An 18,767-nucleotide genomic window follows, 5' to 3' on the forward strand; every position below is an offset into this window, starting at 1 on the left:
ATAAAGGTGGAATGACCCCTAGCCCACCCCACCGCCCAAAATCAATTCTGGGCAGAATTTTTTTCTATAATGCATGCTGAGGGCTTCCCGGCTGAGTTTGGGGACGGTGGGGAGTTCAGATGGGGACACAGTGAGCAGAGGTGCAGCTGGCAAAAGGTTCTGGACACAGAAAGCACCCTTTCCAAGGGAGCAGTGTGCAGGATGGAAAGTCCCGGGAAGCTCTTGCCAAAAGGAGCTTTGAAGTACATCCCCCAAGGACCAGCGTGCGGGGTCCCCCTAATTTCCCGGTTCCGTGAATCCTCTTTCTCCAAGTGCAGCCTCCCTGCCCGGTGTTTTGGGCGACTCGGTGGAGCTGGACAAAACTGACAGCTCCCTGGTGAGACGAGCCATAAAAATCTGGCAAGTTTTCCCCTTCCCGTTTCCTCTCTTAGCAACTATTCAAAGGCAGCCTTTCTGTGGGTAATACCAGCCATGCTGGAATCTGGAATAACATTTTTTTGTGCAGTCTTGCAGGAAAGCTGATAGCAATTCAATTAGAAAATGCAAATGAGGTCACATATTTCCCACAGGAGTGCTGGATCGCCCCCGAGGAATCGGAGCAATATTCTGGCCTAACAGTAAATACTGAAGATAAAGGTTCGCGCATGGTTGTCAGCTGACGGGCTGCGCTCGCACTCGAACGTGGCAATGGGACCTGTGGGTATAGTTTGCAAAAAAGAAACTGTTGTTTATGAAACTAATCCTGGCTCTTAACGCACACGTCAGCATTTATGAAAGATACACTCAGGCGAGCGGCACCCACGCCCGGCCGGCCCCGGGGCGGACATGGTCTCCCCACGCGTTCCTGCGTCCCCGCCTTGGACGGGCCGAAAGCGTCCCCCGGGGAGCATCTGCGGGGTGCTAACCTGCGCTCACTCGGAATGGGGGAGTTTGTCGGAAGGCCTCGCAGACACGCAGGTCAGGCTGGTGTGCTGACGCCGCGGGGAAATCTGGACACAGACACGCATGCAGGGGGGACTCCGCAGGTGAAGTCGGGGAGCAGGGCGACGCTTCCACAGCCAAGGACGGTGGAGACGGCCAGCCGGCCGCCGGAGTGGAGGACAGAGGCCCCGAGTGGATTCTCCCCACGGCCCCAGAGGGAACTGCCCCCGCCCCCCCCCGCCCCGACACCTTGACCTCAGACTTCCGCTGTCACCACGCCCCGGGCTCTGGTGCTTTGGCTCGGCGGCCCCAGGACGCTGTCTCACCAGGCATGTGGCCTCCCCGCCTGTGGCTGAGCGGACTGCAGACAGACCTCGTGTAGGCCCCCAAACGTGGGCTGTGGGTCCCAAGCCGGGGTCCCGCCCAGGCCTCCAGACGCCCCCAGGTCTCCGCATGCTGCCGCGCAGTCCCCAGGACAGCAAGAACAGGTCTGGCCAAGACCCCTATGGCGAGGCCCTGCCGTCCGTCTGCACCCGCCCACAGTTCGTCACCCCTCCATCCCGAGAGCAGGCAGGAGCCCGTCGCCTCCATCACCAAGGACCCCCAGGGGGGTCACGACACGGTGCGCTGGAGACGGCCCGCTAAGGACCCGTTCCTGCCGTCCACCTGCCCACCCGAGAGGTGAGACCCCTCAGGCAAGGCCGGCCGAGGCAGGAAGGCCCCCAAGTGAGCACCGGAGGGCCGGCGCGCCTGGGCCTGCACCCAGACACCGCAGATTCAGAGGTTTTGACTGAAAGGGGCCCCGTGGGGCTTTCCGCGCAAGGTGGTGCCTTGGGAAGGCACCCAGGTCAGAGGTGCTGCCCGAGGGATGGAGTGTGTGACTTCAGACAGTGGCAAGACGGCTCTTTCATCTCTTCCCAGAAGACGGATGGCCTCGTGCGAGCGATCAGCCATCGTGGGCGAGGTGTAGACGTGTCCGCGCCCATGCCCCGTGGGGGCGGCCTCCTGCAGCCCTAATGCGTGTTCGCCCCCCCCCCCACCACAGGGCTGCTCCAGGCACACGCCGGACTGCCCACACCCCACAAGCCCTATATCCCTGCACGTCAGGGCCCCGCAGCCCCGCACCCCCACACCGCTGGGTCCCCAGGGATGAGCGGAACTCCTCAAACTCACGGCGGCTGTTAACTGTTGGCGCGCAGGGTGTGAGTGGTGGTTGTACCTGGTCGGAGGGGCCTCTTGGCTTCCTTGTCTGCGGTTTCGGAGAACGGCCCTCGGGCGACGCGTCCACCCGACTGTCCTCTCCTGGCCCCGGGTGAGCAGGACGTGCCCGGCGGGAAAGCTAAACGCTGACACTATTTCAGGCTGCAAAGGGCCCCGCACACCCGGGTGCCGGGGTTGACCCGCCCGCCCTCTTGCGGGGCGGAGGTGACGGGTCACCGGCACAGCCCGGGGGGCCTCACGACTCTGGCCGGCACTGTCCCAGTGAGACCGGCCGGGCGGGAGCCGAGTCAGGCAGGAGCGGCAGCTCGCTGATGCTTGGCAGCCGGGCGGAGACCAAAGGGACGAGGACGAGCGTCGCTGCCAGGCAAGGAAGCTTCCGGCATGTCAGCCGGGGCAGACAGGCCACACGGGTCCCTGCAGTCTCCAGGAGCACAATCTCGAGGTGGACATGACGGGCAGGGCACCCTCAGAGGATTCTGGGGTCCCCTGGGTCAGAAAGCTCCCAAGTCCCTCTCTTGGTTCCCTGGGGGAGTGACGACCGAGCACGGCTGTGTCCCTGCCCGACGCGCCCTGCGGCAGCCTCTGTGTCCCCATACCCCGGGAACTGGGAGCCGGCCCTGAGCAGGGGGCAGAGGCTGCCGCCGTGTCCAGGGTCAGAAAGGCGACATTAGGAGCCAAGGCCTAAAGCATAAGAGAAGACAGAGGCCGCCTCCAGCCCCGGCCTCTCCCGTCCTTGGGCGAGATCCCGTCTCAGCCCATCCGAGTCTAGGCCTGGGGGGCCGGGCGGCCAGCGCCAGGGGACACTTCTCTGCACGCAGCCTCCTGGGCGTGTAGTGAGCGGAGACGGCACGGGTGCGTGTGTGCACAAGAGCTGTGAGCACTGCAGACGTGCTTGTGCCCTTGGGCTGTTGCTCACCCACCCCCGGGGCCTGTAGCCTCTGATAGGGGCTGGCGTGTGCGTGTGCATGCACGCGAGTGAGGCAGCGTGGGTGCAGGCTGCCCTCCGGTAGGTGTTTCTGGTGAAAATCAAGCAGGTGTGTCCAGACGCACGCAGGTTGGTGGTTCTCTCCAGGCCGTGGCTCCCACCGGATGTTTGGTGAAGTATAAAATCCTTCTTGTTCCTGAAGATGTTTCTGGAAACAACAGAGAGGCGGTCGTGGGCGCTTCTGCTTTGAGAAGAAGCCCCAGCGAGGTCACCTGTGAGCCTGAGCCCCGCCACCTGGCGTACACGCGGCCTGGAGCCCATCCTGCGGGCCCCACGTCCTCGGTGGACAGCAGAACCGACTACGGGGCTGAACATCCCCGGGGCGCCTTCCGGAAGGAAATGAGACTGGAAGTCTGGTTGAGTTAAGGCTCTCAGGCCGACCCTGATCACGTCCTCTTTGAAGCCTTCCAGAGCCATCAACGCTGACAAAACTGACGATATTTCTCACTAATTGACACCAATGTGAAAGATTCATTTGGTTCCACCGCTAACAACTCCGGGAAAAAAGTAACACAGTGTGGCTTAACTTGCTAATTTAATTTAATTTAAATTTTTTTTTTTTTTTTTGCTGCGATTGTCCCCCCCCCCCCCCCCGTAAAATGAAGAGTAGTTTCGTTTAAAATGTTTCTAGACAAGTATGATTTTCTTGATTCTCTCAAGGCGTGCAGAGGAGCCTAGAGACACTTTGGGTTGTCACAACTGGGGGTGGGGGCGGCAGGTAGGGGAGTTTCTGGCATCAAGTAGGTGGGGTCCACGGACCCCCGGCAAATGCCCAGGAGGCCACACCCCGGAGAGCAGTCTAGTTCCTAATGTTGGCAGTGCCGAGGCGCAGAGGCCCTGGGCTGGAGACAGGTGTTCAACCGCCGGGGCACTGGGGGTCCTGGGTGAGCTGGGGAGGCCTGGACGGCTGAGCAACCCGGCTGGACGCGTGGTGTGAGCCTCGTGCACGCACACCCACACGGGGGGGCTCGTCGGGATGGGGTGGGGTCTCCCGTCCTGCCCTCTGTGCTTGGATCCTAGGCCTCACCGCGGCCCCTGAGCCTGCCGTCTGCACACGCATGCTGCCCTGCAGGGTGCACCCTGTCCTGCCTGCACTGGGTGCTGTGCCGACCGCATCCTCATTTTTGGGGAGAGAGAAGGCGAAGGAGGACAGGGGGTGACCTTTGAGGTATTCAAGAGAAAGGTGGTTCTGACGCCAATAGGAACAGCATGACACCTTCCCAACCAGGAGCCCCCGGCTGGTAAAAGTGCCTGAGCAGCCCCGACTGAAGTCTTTCCACGGGGGCGGCTCAGTTTCCGGACCTGGGTCCCCCTGCTTGGCCCGGGTGGGACAGGGTGTCAGGAGAGCTCACGCTAACCAGCCGCAGGGCAGAGAGGAGCCGTGCGCCAGCTCGGGGGACGTGACCGGTCACTGCACCTGCCAGGGCCTCACCTGCCCAGGTGTGTGCGGGGACGACAGCAGCCCCTCCCTCCCCGATGCCCTGGGTGTGAGTGAGCAACGAAGACGCTCTCCCACGGGGATACAGGAGGGAATAACCAAGCCAGGAATGATTTCCATGGGAATTTGCAAACCCGCCTGCCCTTCCTAGAAGAGATCAGGAGTCAGAAATAGCGTAGTGCTGTGGGGGGAAGATCACACCTGCGTCCATCTGCTCAGGGGCCATGCGCACGTCGGAAAATCCGCTCGGCGCCTCTCAGAACCAAACTCATGCAAATGTTTATTTAGAACGGCTCGCATGTTCTATTTGCTGAGGAACAGAGATGTTTCCCCGTTGTTTTATTTTGTGTTTGTTAAATACCATTTTACTCTGTCCGTCCTTAGCTGCCATGGAAACCAGCCAGAAGGCTGCAGATAGCAGCCTAGTTAAATATTTTAAATATACATGCTTGCAGGCAAACAAAATGTACCATTTTTCAAATGCATATTGAAAGGGGAGTAGGAGGCAGAGAAATGAACTATCAGGACAGACTTTAGTGCTTCTTTTGTTTTTAAGATTCTGATTATCTTCAGTGAAAATCAGCACCAGGTTTGACATGGGGGGTGGGGGAGGCGGTATTTCCTTTATGGAAGCACGTGTCACCCAAAGCCGTAAGGAAGCAGTGGAAACAGGAGGAGACAGAGGAGAGGCATAAGTGACACCCGTGTTCGGGGAATAAAGCACGACCGACCACCTCGGTCAGGTCACAGTGCACGAGGGCCGTGGCCTCCCGCACATCCCCCTGACCACAGACCCCTATGCCATCAGTGATCTTGGAGCACCAGGCCCTTCGTCGTGTTTTTGCGTCTGAGATGGGCCACTTACTTCCCCAGCTGTTAGGGCCGTTCAGGAACGGGCAGGTGGGACGATGGACACAGGTCAGTGGTCACTGTGCGCGTGTGAATCACAGGTGCCTCCGAGCCCGGGCGGGACCCGGCAGGGAGGCTAAAGGAACGAGGTACCGGCTGCATTCACTGGCACCTGCTCGGTGTCACGAAGGACGGGGAGCGGGGGAGAAGGGCTGCTTTATTCGTGGGAGTGGAGAAAACGAAGCTTGTGGCCTCCCAGGGCCCCCAGAACCTTCCGTCCTCCAAGCGCAGATCCCCCCGTGCGGGGAGGCCGGCGCTCAGCCGCGCACTGACCGCACAGAGAAGGGTGTGCACCGCCCGGCCCGGAAGGCGGGAGAACAGGTCCCAGGGAGGTTAGAGCCCAGCGTCGCCCTCTCCCGCCCCCAGCCCTTCCTCATCGTCTGCCCGGCGCCCGCCCGAGGAAGCCGTGTCCGGGCATCGGGGTCCGCAGGCCTGCAGTGCCGGTCGCGGGAGTCGGCCCCCCAGGGACGCCGAGGGGAGGGGCCTGGGTGCACATGAGAAGCCCACCCGGAGCCCCGTGGTGAAGGAGAAGCCTTGAGCATCAGCAGACACGGTGCCCGCGTGGCATGTCCCACCGGGAACAAAGTGGAGATTTTTCCATAGATTCTTTTATCAAATCAGATGGATTCGGGTCCAGGCCACTTTCTCAAAAGTGGAAGGAATTTGAGAGGCTAAGGAAGGAAGCGTCCAGCAGGTCAACCCCGGACCTGAGGATGGCGGGGAGGGCCTGTCGGGGCGTCAGGCTGTCATCTGTGACATCTTTGGGGGGTCAGGGCTGCTGGGCACACCTTAGAAATGCACCCCTTGGGGTCTGGCACGTGGGCATCTTGAGGCAGTTTCCATATTAGTTGCGTCTGCTGAGAGGGCGACTCTGAGCATCCCACCCCATCCCCACTCCCCGGAGGATAGCCGACTCCTTTTACCCACCACGCTTTGCAGAAGCGCCAAGTGTCCCTGGTCTAATGACTGTGCTGGGAGCCCGGTGCCGCTCCCGCCCCCCTTCTTGCTCCCGCCCCCTCTGCACCCCCCTCCCTCTGCCCCCCTCTGCCCCCCTTCTGCCCTCCCTCTGCTCCCCCTCTGCTCCCACCCCTGGGTTTCCACGGGGCTGCCCCTACCTTGGCCCGTGACACTCTTCACTTGGCCTTGCCCAGGCTCTGCCCTTCCTCTCGTGTCCCTTTGCACCTGGGAGGCATTTCTAGAGCAGGTGCTTGGCTCCAAACCCCGGGAGCCTGTCCACCATGCGGGTGGACTGGGGCTGGGCCTCCCCCCTCCCTGCTCCACAGCACCTGATACGTTGGGTCAGGAAGGGGTGCAGTGGGACCTGTCGCCTGCATCCCTATCACGAGGAAATAGGGACATAGTCACCCAGGAAGCAGCAGATGCCCACCCCCGACCAAGATGGCAGGAAGGGCCCGAGGGAAGCCACCTGAGCTCCGTGGCCTCTGATTATTTATGCTTCCTATTTACCTTCACCTCTGATGCTTGACAAGTCAGCCCATTTAACAGCCAGTGCTCACACTTGGCTCTTAATAACTCTGTGTCCCTTACAGGTGAACAGTTAGATAATAGAAAATATGATGAATTAGAACTTTTTGCATGTAGATGGGAGGAGGTGCGTATGATCGTAGCCTTCCCCTGACACTATTTTTCTTCCACCACCACCCCCCCCCCCGCTTTTTTCCAAAAAAAAAAAAAAGGCGATAATTTAAATCCTGCCTCGGGTCAGTTTTGCATTATTCATCTTTCCCTGGTGAATTGATGATGGAGGGAAATGACCCGGCTTCTTCCTCATCTGTGGCGTCCCTGAAGACCTCACCTGGAAGTCACACTCAATTACACTCATAATCAGACACACAGAACAATCCTCTGGTACAGGGAGAGCAAGACCGGGCGGCACAGAGCTGCCGGGAGCCGACGAAAATAATGTGCCGAGCGGGGGCCGCGGGGGCAGCGCCCGCAGATGGCTGTGGGGTGCAGGTTCGGACCGGCAGGGGCCGGCGGTGGACTCGCGGCTTCTTCCACAGCTTGCCCGTGAACCGCGGCCTCGGTCTCGGTGAGCCGGAGGGCTGTCGTCATTGCTGCGCCGTCGTCCTGTCCTCGGGCCCCTCACCTCCCAACTCTTTCCCTAAAATAACAACCTGCGAGCCGAGTGCGGGGGCTTCACCACGTTATCCCTGGAAGAGGGGACGCTTGCCCTTGAGCCCGGCCCAGAGAGCCTGCCGGGGGACAGCTGCCAGGGCCAGACGAGAAGTCCGGAAGGACCTTAAGGCCACCTGTCCTGGGCCCCGCAGGCGCCCAGGTGCCACAGACGGTCTGTCTGCAGAGGGACCAGCCGTCAGCCCGGGGAGGCCCCAGATGCCGTTTTGTCTTTGCGAAGTCGACGTCCTTCGATGCGGTGACTCCAGACTCCCACCCGGCAGTGAGATTACCCTCCCCAATTGTGGGGGGAAGCTGACCCTTGGGCTGGTGCCCCAGCCCACTGCTCACACCCCAGCTGTCCAGGTCGCCCAATGCCCAGAGCTCACGCAGCCCCTTGAGCGGGGAGACCGAGGCCCAGAGACAGTTAGAGGCACACCTGAGGTCCTGCTCCTGGCTCTGGGACCCTGGCTCTGGGACCCCTACTCTGGGATCCCCTCTCTGGAACCCCCGCTCTGGGACCCCCACTCTGGGACCACCCTCTGGGACCCCGGCTCTGGGACCTCTGCTCTGGGACCCACTCTGGGGACCCCCACTCTGGGGACCCCCACTCTGGGATCCCCTCTCTGGGGACCCCAGCTCTGTGAACCCGGCTCTGGGACCTCCCACTCTGGGACCCTCACTCTGGGATCCCCTCTCTGGAACCCCCACTCTGGGACCCCAGCTCTGTGAACCCGGCTCTGGGATCCCCTGCTCTGGGACCCCCACTCTGGGATCCCCTCTCTAGGACCCCCGGCTCTGGGGACCCCCGCTCCGGGCCCCTGGCCTCACGAGGTCCCCTGGCTATTCGCTGTCCCAGAGCACCGTCGGCAGAGTGACTCCGGCCCGGAGAGCCGCGGAGGGAGAGGCAGCTGAAACGAGAAACGCTTTGCAAATAAAAGCTGCTGAAGAAGCAGATCTAGGACTTTGCAAGTGAGAGTGGCCCGTGTGGTCTGCACCGGGGGCCGCTCCACACCCTCATCTGCCCCTTTGGGGAAGTGCCCCCCGTCAGTGCACTGGGCAGTGCGGGCTGCGTCTGGGGCACCTGGGCACCCAGGTGTGTCCAGGTAGGACCGGCTCACCGGCAGCCCTGACCCAGGGCACGACTGGGGTGTGTGGAGGGGACGAGAGGGGTGGGGTGGGGTGGGGTGGGGGCAGGTGTCCCTTGTGGCCCAAGACACCTGAGCCCGAGGTTGTGGGGGGACTGGTGGGGACCCCTCCCACCCCATTGCTCCCTAGTCCAGGGCAGCGAGCCCATCCTTCCTGCAGCCCCAGGTAGTGCCCTGCCCTCCTTGCGGGGAGGCCACCACGGCCGGGGGGGATGCCCGGTGCAGCCGCCAGGGTGGAATCCCTGCCGCCTGCCCATGGCCGGAGGGGGGCCCATCCCAGGGGACAGCTAACCCTGCCTCGAGCATCCAGGAGGGAACCCATGTCTCCTCCCAGGGGGCACCTCCCCCTGCACCACCCCTGGCTCAGCCCCTCCCCCACCAGCCAGGCAAATTCCTTCCTCCTTGTGCCTCAGTTCCCTCACCTGAGCTATGAGGCTGTAGGACACCCCGAAGCCCCTCGTCCCTCTGAACACCTGGGGCTCATTCTAGGCCAGGCCACCACCCCCTGGTGTCCCGGCAAAAGGCCCCGACCCCTCCCCTCTGCGCCCCTGGTTGTTCAGCCTGCAGGACCCCCTCCAGCGTGACTCTTCTCGAGTTTCTCCCCACTGTGAACCGGAAATGGGGCTGAAACCCCCGACCGTCTGCCCAGTGCCCCAACATCACCCCCGCTACCTCCCCATAAGTGTCTCCTCGCTCCACACAGAGGAGCCACGGCTTGGGGGTGCAGGGGGCAAAACAAGCCTCACCAGGCCAGTAAAGAGCAGCCTGTGTCAGACCAGCTCTGCCCACCGGGGAGCCTGGGATGCTCCCCCCCTACTTCTAAGCCCCAAACATCCCTTTAGTTTAATACGGTTCTGGAGGCACCCATGCTGTCCTGCTTCCACGTCGCCCCTTCCTGGCCACTCCTTCCCAGCCTCGTCCCCCAACCCACCCCCGACAAGCTCCTCTTCACCCCTCAGTACCCTGCCCAGGTGTAAATACCCCATGAAGCGTGTCGCCCGCCCCAGACGGATTGAATGGCATGTAACTGGCTGCTGGTTTGAACCCTGCCTGGTCCTGGCTCGGTGCTGGTCACTGCCCCACAGAACAGCAGCCGTCCTGAGGAGTAAAGCAGAGGATACCCCGGGCCGCTGGCTGCCCTGTGCCCCCGTCTTCTCTGCCCTCGGGCTCCTGGCCGGCCACTCCACACGAGCACTTTTGAGGGCAGAGCCTGAGGGTCCCTTGATTTCTGGTGCTCAGGAAATGTGTGCAACCCCGCATTTAAGTCTGCCCACTGTGCGTGCCCTGTGCCGAGTGGGCGGCCAGAAGGAGGCCTCGGCCCCCAGGGCAGGGCGGGAGGTGCCCTCCCTGGGCAGGGACAGGGGGACGTGAAGGTCCTCAGGCCTGGTGCCCGAGCCGACCCATCCCAGGACCTGAGGGCACAGGCCACGCTCTGGGAGGCTTGTTCCAGCTGCCGTGTGCCCAGGGCTTCCCAGGGGACGTGCGTGGGCCAGGGAGTCCAGTGGGGAGGCTGGTGGAAGATGGGAAACGGGACCTGAGCCCCGGCAGGCCATAAGGGCACCGACGAGGAGTGCATCCAGCAGCAAGCAGGCGGGGGTCAGGAGCAGGGCACAGCCCGGGTGGCAGCCCGGCCTCCGTGTGGACGGCATGGCCAGTCCTTGACCCCGAAGCACAGGACGAGGGGTGGTTATGGGCGCAGAGCCCAGATCTGGCCGTGCTCAGGCTGGGGGCTCCATGCAGCATCCTCGTGTCCACAGCTCCAGGAGGGTGACCTCTTAACCACATCTTCCCGGATGTCCAGGAAGAGGATGGCGGGACCAGGTGCCCGCCTCAGGGCTCCCTGCCCTGTAGTTCTGCAGCTGTGAGCTCGCTTGGCCCCAAAGGCCAGTCCAGCAGCCAGGAGCCCCCCGACTCCCACCAAGAATGAGGCCTCTAGCCTGGATGAAGCCATCTAGGGTGAGCCAGTGATGGGCTTTGGCTAGCCCGTCACGGTGCCGGGCTTTCGGTTTTGAGAAAAGTGTGGCATGTTATGAACATGCACAGAGATGTGCAGACACTACACTCCTGCACACATGCATGCGTGTGTGCCCACCTGTACATCCCTGTGTGCACACACGTACGTGTTAGCAACGGGGCACAGAGGTCAGGTTCGTATCATTAGCCAACACTCAGCCACCCTCAACTCTGCAACATTCAGGGACGCCTGGGGAATTCAGCAGGTGTCGTCCCTCAGGAAGTCCGGAGCACCTGCAAGTAACGCACGCAGGGCTGAGAACTCGTGTCATCGCGCATCCGTGTCGGGCGCCGCGCGCAGAGTGGGCCTGGCGCTGCTGCGTGTCCAGAGCGACGTGCTCGCTCCATCGCCGTAACCGATGACCCGCACGGACATTTCTCCACCAGAGAAGCGGGTGCCTCTTGCAGGCCGAGGCTGCACGGCTCTGGCACTGATTTTCACCAGATTTTGTTATTACATGTGTCTCACAGCTTTAAAATAGTGGCAAATATGTGCAATTTATTTAAGCAACACTAGGGAAATTAACGCCGCGCAGGCTCATCCGAAGCAAATGAAGATAAAGCAAAAAACAAAAATGGCTTAATGAGAACGCTTTAGGGTCCTGAGCCTGGAATGCTGGGAGCGCAGGTGAGCGTCTGCTGGCGCCGGAGCATTACCGGGTCAGGGTCAGGGTTGGGGGCAGACCTGTGTGTCCGCACCCCCTCTGGGGGGGCATCGGGGAAGCCACAGGTGACCAGTACCCCCTCCCTGAGGCTGTGCTTGTGGCGGGGGCTCCTGGCGTCTCGTGCAAGGTCCCCAAGTCCGGCTGGCTGCCCTCAGGCACACACTACCCCAGCCCTTCTCCTGGGCCGGGTACCTGGGGACAGGTGAACTACCTACCTGTGGGTGGGGAGCCCCGGGCCGGGATAGCAGCCCACATCCGTCTCCTGGAGGCTCCCTCACCCAGCCTGCAGGCCGCACTCTCACCTCCCAACGGTAATGCTCGTTGTGCCCAGCCCTCCCCACGCCTAACTTGAGGACAGGTAAAGGGGGGTGTGATGTCACAGGCAAAGACCCAGCAGTGAGGGGTGGTGCTCAGCCAGGTGCTCCGGCCCTGAGGTCTGACTCCCGGCGTTCAGATCCCTGCCTCTGCCCCCGGAGCTGCGTGACCTTCGGAAGCCTCCTGAGGCATCAGCGAGAGGGGTGTAGGCGGAGGCCGTGTGGAGCGCCCAGTGCCCCGGGGCGGGGAAGGCGGTCATCCCCTCGCTGGCAGTGGGGGGACAGCGTGCGGCCAGGACTGTCCTAAATGTAGTTCCATGAAGCCCATCGAGGAACCTAGAGATGTGACCCCATTGCTGTGTCACCATTAGACCCTGAAGAGGAGTCCCGGTACCTGCAGCCTGACTTGAACAGGAGTGGGTGTCATGTCCCCTTCCGTAGACGTCGGGGCGACGGGCTGGCTCCCCTCGCGTGGCTGCTTTCTCACGCAGGCTGGGGCTGCCTGTGAGAGGCGTTGGGGTTTAGATGCCACAGATGCTTTTTACTGCAGAGACTCGAGGCCGCGCCAGCTGGGACCCTGGTGCAGAAAGTCCCCGTGGGGGTCCCTCCTTCCAGGAGCTTGTCTGGGTGGGTTTTCCCATTGATTCGAGCACTGGGGAGCAGATAGGAGGTCTTATTTTTTTTCATCAACTAGGCGGTTTTCTCTGTATTTAACGTGCTTCTATTCAGCTTTTTTGCCAGAAGGAGTGGGCAAGGTTCTGTGCCCACGGAGGGCAATAGTAAGCCCACCTGGGGCCACCTTGCTGGAGGGACCCTGAGCTCAGGCCAAGGAGGGAGCCGCTGTGGTTGGCGTGGAGTAGACTGTGGCCAAGTGCCATGGGCTGTCCCCATCCAGGCCTCTTGTTGTCGTGTGAGCCCTGATGGGCCGCATGTCCGTGAGGTCAGTGCAGGTGCCGTAGTGTCCCTGGGATCCATGCAGGTGCCGTACGTGGCCGTGGGGTCAGTGCACGGTGCCTTGCGTGTCTATGGGGTCCATGCAGGTGCCTTGCATGGCCATGGAAGTCTGCTGGTTCCCTTAATTATAGAAAGTCATGTATGTTGTAACATTCAGAAACACAGGATGGTAAAAGAAGTAAAGTAAAATAAAACAGCATAAAGCTCACTGGTGATCATTGACATTTTCATGTATTTCCTTTCAATCTTTTTTCTGTCCTTACAAAGGGGGGGGTGGATATGGCTATGTGTACACTTTGGTGCCATTCTCCACTTACCATTATTTTCGAGGCATTTCTCCAGATCCTGGTCTTCAAACAGGAGTTTTCCGTGACTGTACTATCCCAAAATATGAACACACATAATGCATTTAGCTCATATTTACTGCTGTCAGCTCTCCGGAGGTTTTTTTCCTGGTGTTTTTATTATTTTATATGTGCATCATATTATTATAGGAACACCTGTAATGACCATGTGTATAGGAAGAGCTTCCCTTACATAAAGTTTCTGTGGGACAGCTGTGGAGCTATTGGGTCCAAAGCCAGGACCTTTTAAAAAAAAATTTTTTTTTCAGTTGACAGCAAGGATGATTTTTGAGGCTCTGGATGGTCACTGTCACACGCAGCTGGCCAAGGGCTGTGGTCAGCACCCAGAAGTGGTGAGTGCCATCGCCGTCCAGTCCCAGCAGCTGCCCGATAGGCAGGGGCTCTCATCAGTTTAATTGCCATCGCAACCCTGTGAATTCAGGGCTATTATTACCAGCCCCGTTTTATAACAGAAGCAGCTGGAGTTCAGAGAGATGAAGCCACTTGCCCGGAGTCAGTGAACCTTCGGATGCACATAAATACAAGACACCAGGTCTGCTCAACCCCAGGCCCCCACATCCTCTACCATCACTTCTGCTGGCTACCCCGACACACTCCACCATCCCGAGGATCCATTTGTTTAGTCCTGTCGGTTTGACAGCTGAAGAGGATTTATTACTTCAATTTGCATTATTTGATTACAGGAAGATGTGTACATTTTTAATAAGCCTACTGAGTTTTATTTTTCTGTTGATTTCTATTCATGGCCTTTTCCTGTTATCAAAAAGATCTCGTGTTTCTATTGATTTGTAAGAACTCTTTGTATAGTGAGGCTGTTAACCCTTTGGCAGATTGGTTGTAAATCATGTTTGCCAAAGTCGTCAACGGTCTTTAGCCTATGTTTTCATGCACAAGAGCCTTAAATTAAAATGTGTTTTCCTTTATGATCTTTTTACCCCATCCTTCAGGGATTTAAAAGCTGTAGTTCACTCTGCGACGTATTCTTCTGTTTTTACGGTTTCTTTCCCTCACCGTGTAATTACGTAATCCATTTTGTTACATGGGTATCTTGCTTGATTCTTTTTTTTCTCCAAGCACTTAGCCACTTCCCCAGGCATCATCCAGTCTTTCTCTGTTGGTGGAGGACAGAACAGATTCTCTGAACAGATGCCTTTTCCTCTGTGCAGAACTTAACCAGACTTCTTTGGCTCTTCTCTCCCCCTTCCGGCTAATACCACAGAAAGGAAAGCAGAATGGCGCTCTGGACGCCTCGCAGCCTCCCAACGACATGCTATTGCCGTGGCCCCAGCACCAGAACACCAACGGGCTGAGGAGACAGAAACGGGACTGGGTCATCCCACCCATCAACGTGCCAGAGAACTCCCGTGGGCCCTTCCCACAGCAGCTCGTGCGGGTAAGTGGAGCCCCTCCTGCCGGCTGGGAAGGGTCTGGGCCCAGCGCCCCTCTCCTCCCTCTCCTCGGGGATCTGGCAAGTCAGTGGCGGGCTTGTCGGGAAGCGGGAGCGAGGGACACTCTGCACTTGGCGCCTGGACCTATTCAGTCACGAGGTGGCACAAGACAGAGAAAGATCAGGAGGGCCGTCGCGTCCTCGGGAAGGCGGTCCTGCTGGACGTGGGTCATCTGGCCCCTGCCGATGGAGGGGGGCAGGGCGGCGACTTGGGGCCTTTGAGCTCTGACACCTTTCTGTGCTCGCGCTCTTTTCCAACAACGACTGAGACGGCGGGTCTGTGATGGTGGCCGTGATACTGGCGAGAAGCCAGAAGCCTTGGGATGAGGCTGTGACCCCAAATCCGGCACGTTGGTGTCTGGCCTGTGGGCTCCTCCCGTGCACCTGCTCCCAGCCCCCGCCACGAGGGTGCTATCCCAGGGAGAAGGGGAGGATTGGTTTTACAGATCTGTATTTCAAAAATCCAGACCATCAACTAGCATTTCCTTCTTCCCTTTGAAGAAAATTGCAACCCAATCTGGGCAATAATTTGATAAAATGATGGTAAAGATCCCATCCGGTAATCTCCCGTGCATCGTGGACGCCTCGCCCCACTCGGTGAAAGTGAGGGTCGCTGGGGCAGCGCGAAGGGCTTGCTTTCCTTCCTCGGGCTGATTAGCCTGTTTTGTTCCCCACTCGGCTCCACGGGAAGCTGGGGTGTGATTCAAAATGCAGAGATGGGGCGGCAGCTGGGGGGCTCCGGGGGGCTCAGTGGGTTGAGCTTCTGCCTTCAGCTCAGGTCCTGATCTCGGGGTCCTGGGTCGAGCCCCGCGTCAGGCTCCCTGCTCAGCAGGGAACCTGCTTCTCCTCCCTGGGCCGGCAGCTCCCCGTGCTCCAGCGGTCCTGCGCACTCGCTCATTCTCAAATAAATAAATAAAATCTTTAAAAAATAAAATGCAAAGACGGAGCAGAACAAAGCAGTGGGGTCCGTGTCAGACGCCCCACCGCACCCACCACACCCACGGTGACCGGCCACAAACCTGCAACTGCGGGCACTGCCTGTGACAAGGTGAAGGGCCACAGGAAGCCCCAGTGGGTGGCCCTCCCCAAGCCCCAGGGAGCCCTGAAAACCTTTGGAATTTCCCCAGAGTGGAAAGCTCTGGAGCTGTCTTGTGTTATGTTAATGAAGTGGCTTTTGGAAAGTCCCCTGAGGAGGGGGGCTGGCTGCCTGTTGCCGGGGGAACCAACCCGAGGATTAGGGGCTTGCAGCCCCGCCCCCCAACACTGGGTGGAGATTGAGTCCGACCCCAGTGGCCGATGGCCAGCAATCTGATCAATGGAGCCTCCTGTCTCCACGGGGAAGCTTCCAGGAGACCAAGGTTTGGGGAGCTTCAGGCTGGGGCGCTGGAGGGGGCGCGGGAGCTCGGCGCCCTTCCCGCTCCTCGTCCTGCTGTTGCGTCGTGTGTTCTTTGTAACAAACTGAGAATCTGTGGAGTAAACGTGTCCTGTGTCCTGTGGCTGCTCCAGCGGATGAGCGGAGTTCTAAGGAGGGTCATGGGAACCTCAGACTTGCAGCCCGACGGTGGGAGGCACAGGCGACAGCTGGACTTTGGGTGGGCGCCTGAGTGGTGGCTGCCTTGTGGGTCTGAGCCCTTCCCTGGAGGGACGGGGTCTCCCGCAGCTGGTGTCCGAATATAGTGCGACCGTAGGCTCCCGGCAGGTGTCCCAGAATTGCTTGCTAGGGGAACCCCTCTACTCTGGTGTCAGAAACCATCGGCTGCCGTAGTCCCATGGGAGCATAAGAGAGTCTCAGACTCGCCAGAGGGAGGCCGGCCTCTGACCTCATTCCCCCTGAGAGGGGCAGCTCCCCAGGGTACCCCCTGCCTGGCCTGACTGCTTAGAGGTTCGCTGTGACGTGGACACAGACTGGAGCAAAGCACTCAAGGCGTGAACCCCGACCTCGGAGTAGATCCCCAGGAATCCCGTGTTGGGGGCCCGCCTGCCAGCCCCACGCCACCGACAGGATGAGTGTTCTGCGGCCCCCACTGCGCGCACCCACCGCCCTGGGGGCGCTCCCCTATCTGAACGGCATTTGTCATTTGCCTGATGTGTCTCACTAGTGATTCACTGTTAATATAGATAAATGTGTCTTAAGAGGAGGCTTGTACTAGCTCACAGTGGCTGCCTAGGCAGAGGAGCTAAGGCCGAGAAAGCAGTGCTGCTGCCTGGCTGTGTGATTGTCCACACCCAGAGCCTGAGGGCTGCCGGGGACCTGTTACAGGGGGAGCGAGGACCAAGTGTCAGAGTGTCCCAAAGACGCCCTGGGACCAGAGGCTCCCTCTTGAATGTCATTAGGATCAAAAGCAAATTGGAAAGGGAGCGAGTTTTTCATTGTGTGAGTCGGTCTTATTCAAAGGCTCGTGCTCGTACTAGTCAAAAATCAGCTTTGGTAGAAAATTGTTGCTCTAGCTCGGGAAGCGGCTGGGCGGCTGGCTTTTTCTGTAAAGGGCCAGACAGTATTTTAGACTCTGCAGCCGACCGGCCTCCGTGGCAAATCCTCAACTCCTTATAGTGCGAACGCTGCTGCTAGCAATCCATAAACTACTGCTGTGTCCGTGTTCCAATAAAACTTTATTTGCAAAAACGGGCAGTGGGCCACATGTAGCCCGTGGGCCCTAGCGTGACACGTGCAGATCCAGCGCATTTCCCAACCTCGGGAGGGTCTGCCCCAGTCAGCCTTGCCGGCACTTGGCAGGAGCGTTGAATTGAGTGCGTGAGCTTGAAAGGAATACCCGAGGGTTCTCGCGTGCGCACACACCGCCGGGGACACATGGGACCTCGGGCGGGCACCCTCGCATCACTAGAATATTCTGCTGTCCTGGCTTTCGGACTTTCTTAGCTTAGCGATCCTAGTACAGACACAGGAAACTTTCCCCATCCGTGTCCATCCGCACACGGGCCCGTAAAGTGCCAGGAGGGGACGCCGTGGTGGCGCAGCCCCCGACCCTCGAGGACTCTGAGTCCGTCTCCTTCCTGCCGATGATGGAGCATAGGAGGCTTCTGTACCTTCTGCCCGAGGGACCTGCCGAGGTCTCAGGGCTGATAGGTGGAAGCTGGAGGCGAATCCGACCGAGCACAGAGCCTCCCCGACCAGCCCCAGGGACACGTTGATGGGGGTGTCACGGGGGCATCTGCGTGCTCTCGTGGGGACTGTGCTGCGTTTCCAGCTGAATGGCTGCGAAGCGGGAAAATCTGTCCCCTCCCTTGGCGACCCTGGCTGCGGAGAGCAGCAGAAGGCATGTCTGGAGGCCCTGCCAATACGGGTCCCGAAGACCCCCCCTTGCCGCTGACGTGGGTAGCCGGGACCCCGGGGATCGGGAACCTCGGCCGTCGGGTGAGAAAGTGGCAGCACCAGCAGCAGCCCAGCCTGGCAGCGGCGCGGCCCTCGGGTTTTCCGCTCTGCCCCGAGGCTGCGTCGGGAGCACATCCGACCTCCCTCCGCTCCTCAGCCCACTGGCGTGTCCAGCCCGCCCTGCGGGGACGCCCCTCCTCGCCGCGGGCAGGGCGCGTGGGCCCAGTTGGCCGGCTGCTGTGAACGACGGCCGGGAACCTCACACCCGGCCACAACAGAGGCTGCCGCCGGCTCCCGTGAAGGTCGTTTGTGGGAGGGAGGGCTCCGTACGTGGCGGTCACTCGGGGTCCTGGCACGAGGGCTGCAGGACTGGCTAGGCTGAACGGGGCGGCCGTGGCCGTGCCTGGTGCAGAGGGACGCCGGGCAGCGCGGTCCAGCTCCGCCAGGAGGGGGGAGGGTGTGTGTGCGGACAGGGGCTGGTCTCTGCCCCAGCAGGTTCCCCGAGATGAGAACAGGCGTGTCCCTTCGTCTCTGATGGCCCAGAAGCGCCAGGGCCTGGGGTGGCCGTGCGGGGTGGCAGGTAGCCCTGATGGCCAGCCGCCCCCAAGCCTGGCCTTCCTCCGCCCGCTGCCCGGCTTCGCTTCCCGCGCAGCACTTAGTACCTCTGACTCGGTGCTTATGACTCGCGCATCTGAGAACAGGCCTCCTGTCTCTAGTGCCGTAAACAGTAGGCACTACGTTTGTTGAATGAGAGATTGAGGCGAGCCCCAGGCGGGTGCTACCTGGGTGCCCGACGGCCCGCACGCCCGAGTGACCCGGGCCGCTGAGCCCCGCTTGCTTGGCTCTCAGAGTTTCTCCAATGGGAGATGGAGCGCGTTCCGGGAGCCTCCCCGTCCGCTTCCCCCCCACGCGGGGCTTCC

General features: G+C 60.3%; 1 protein-coding gene across 1 annotated transcript in view; it reads left to right on the forward strand.

The window, feature by feature from the left end:
* The window catches only part of CDH4 (cadherin 4), a 500,399-nt gene that overhangs the window by 375,381 nt on the left and 106,251 nt on the right, over positions 1–18,767 (forward strand). The window contains exon 4 of the mRNA XM_038572777.1: positions 14,289–14,462. Coding sequence (XP_038428705.1) covers positions 14,289–14,462 — 174 coding nt within the window. The remainder of the gene's footprint in view (positions 1–14,288; positions 14,463–18,767) is intronic.

This window comes from Canis lupus, chromosome 24, assembly GCF_011100685.1.
Source record: "Canis lupus familiaris isolate Mischka breed German Shepherd chromosome 24, alternate assembly UU_Cfam_GSD_1.0, whole genome shotgun sequence".
Lineage (NCBI taxonomy): Eukaryota > Metazoa > Chordata > Mammalia > Carnivora > Canidae > Canis > Canis lupus.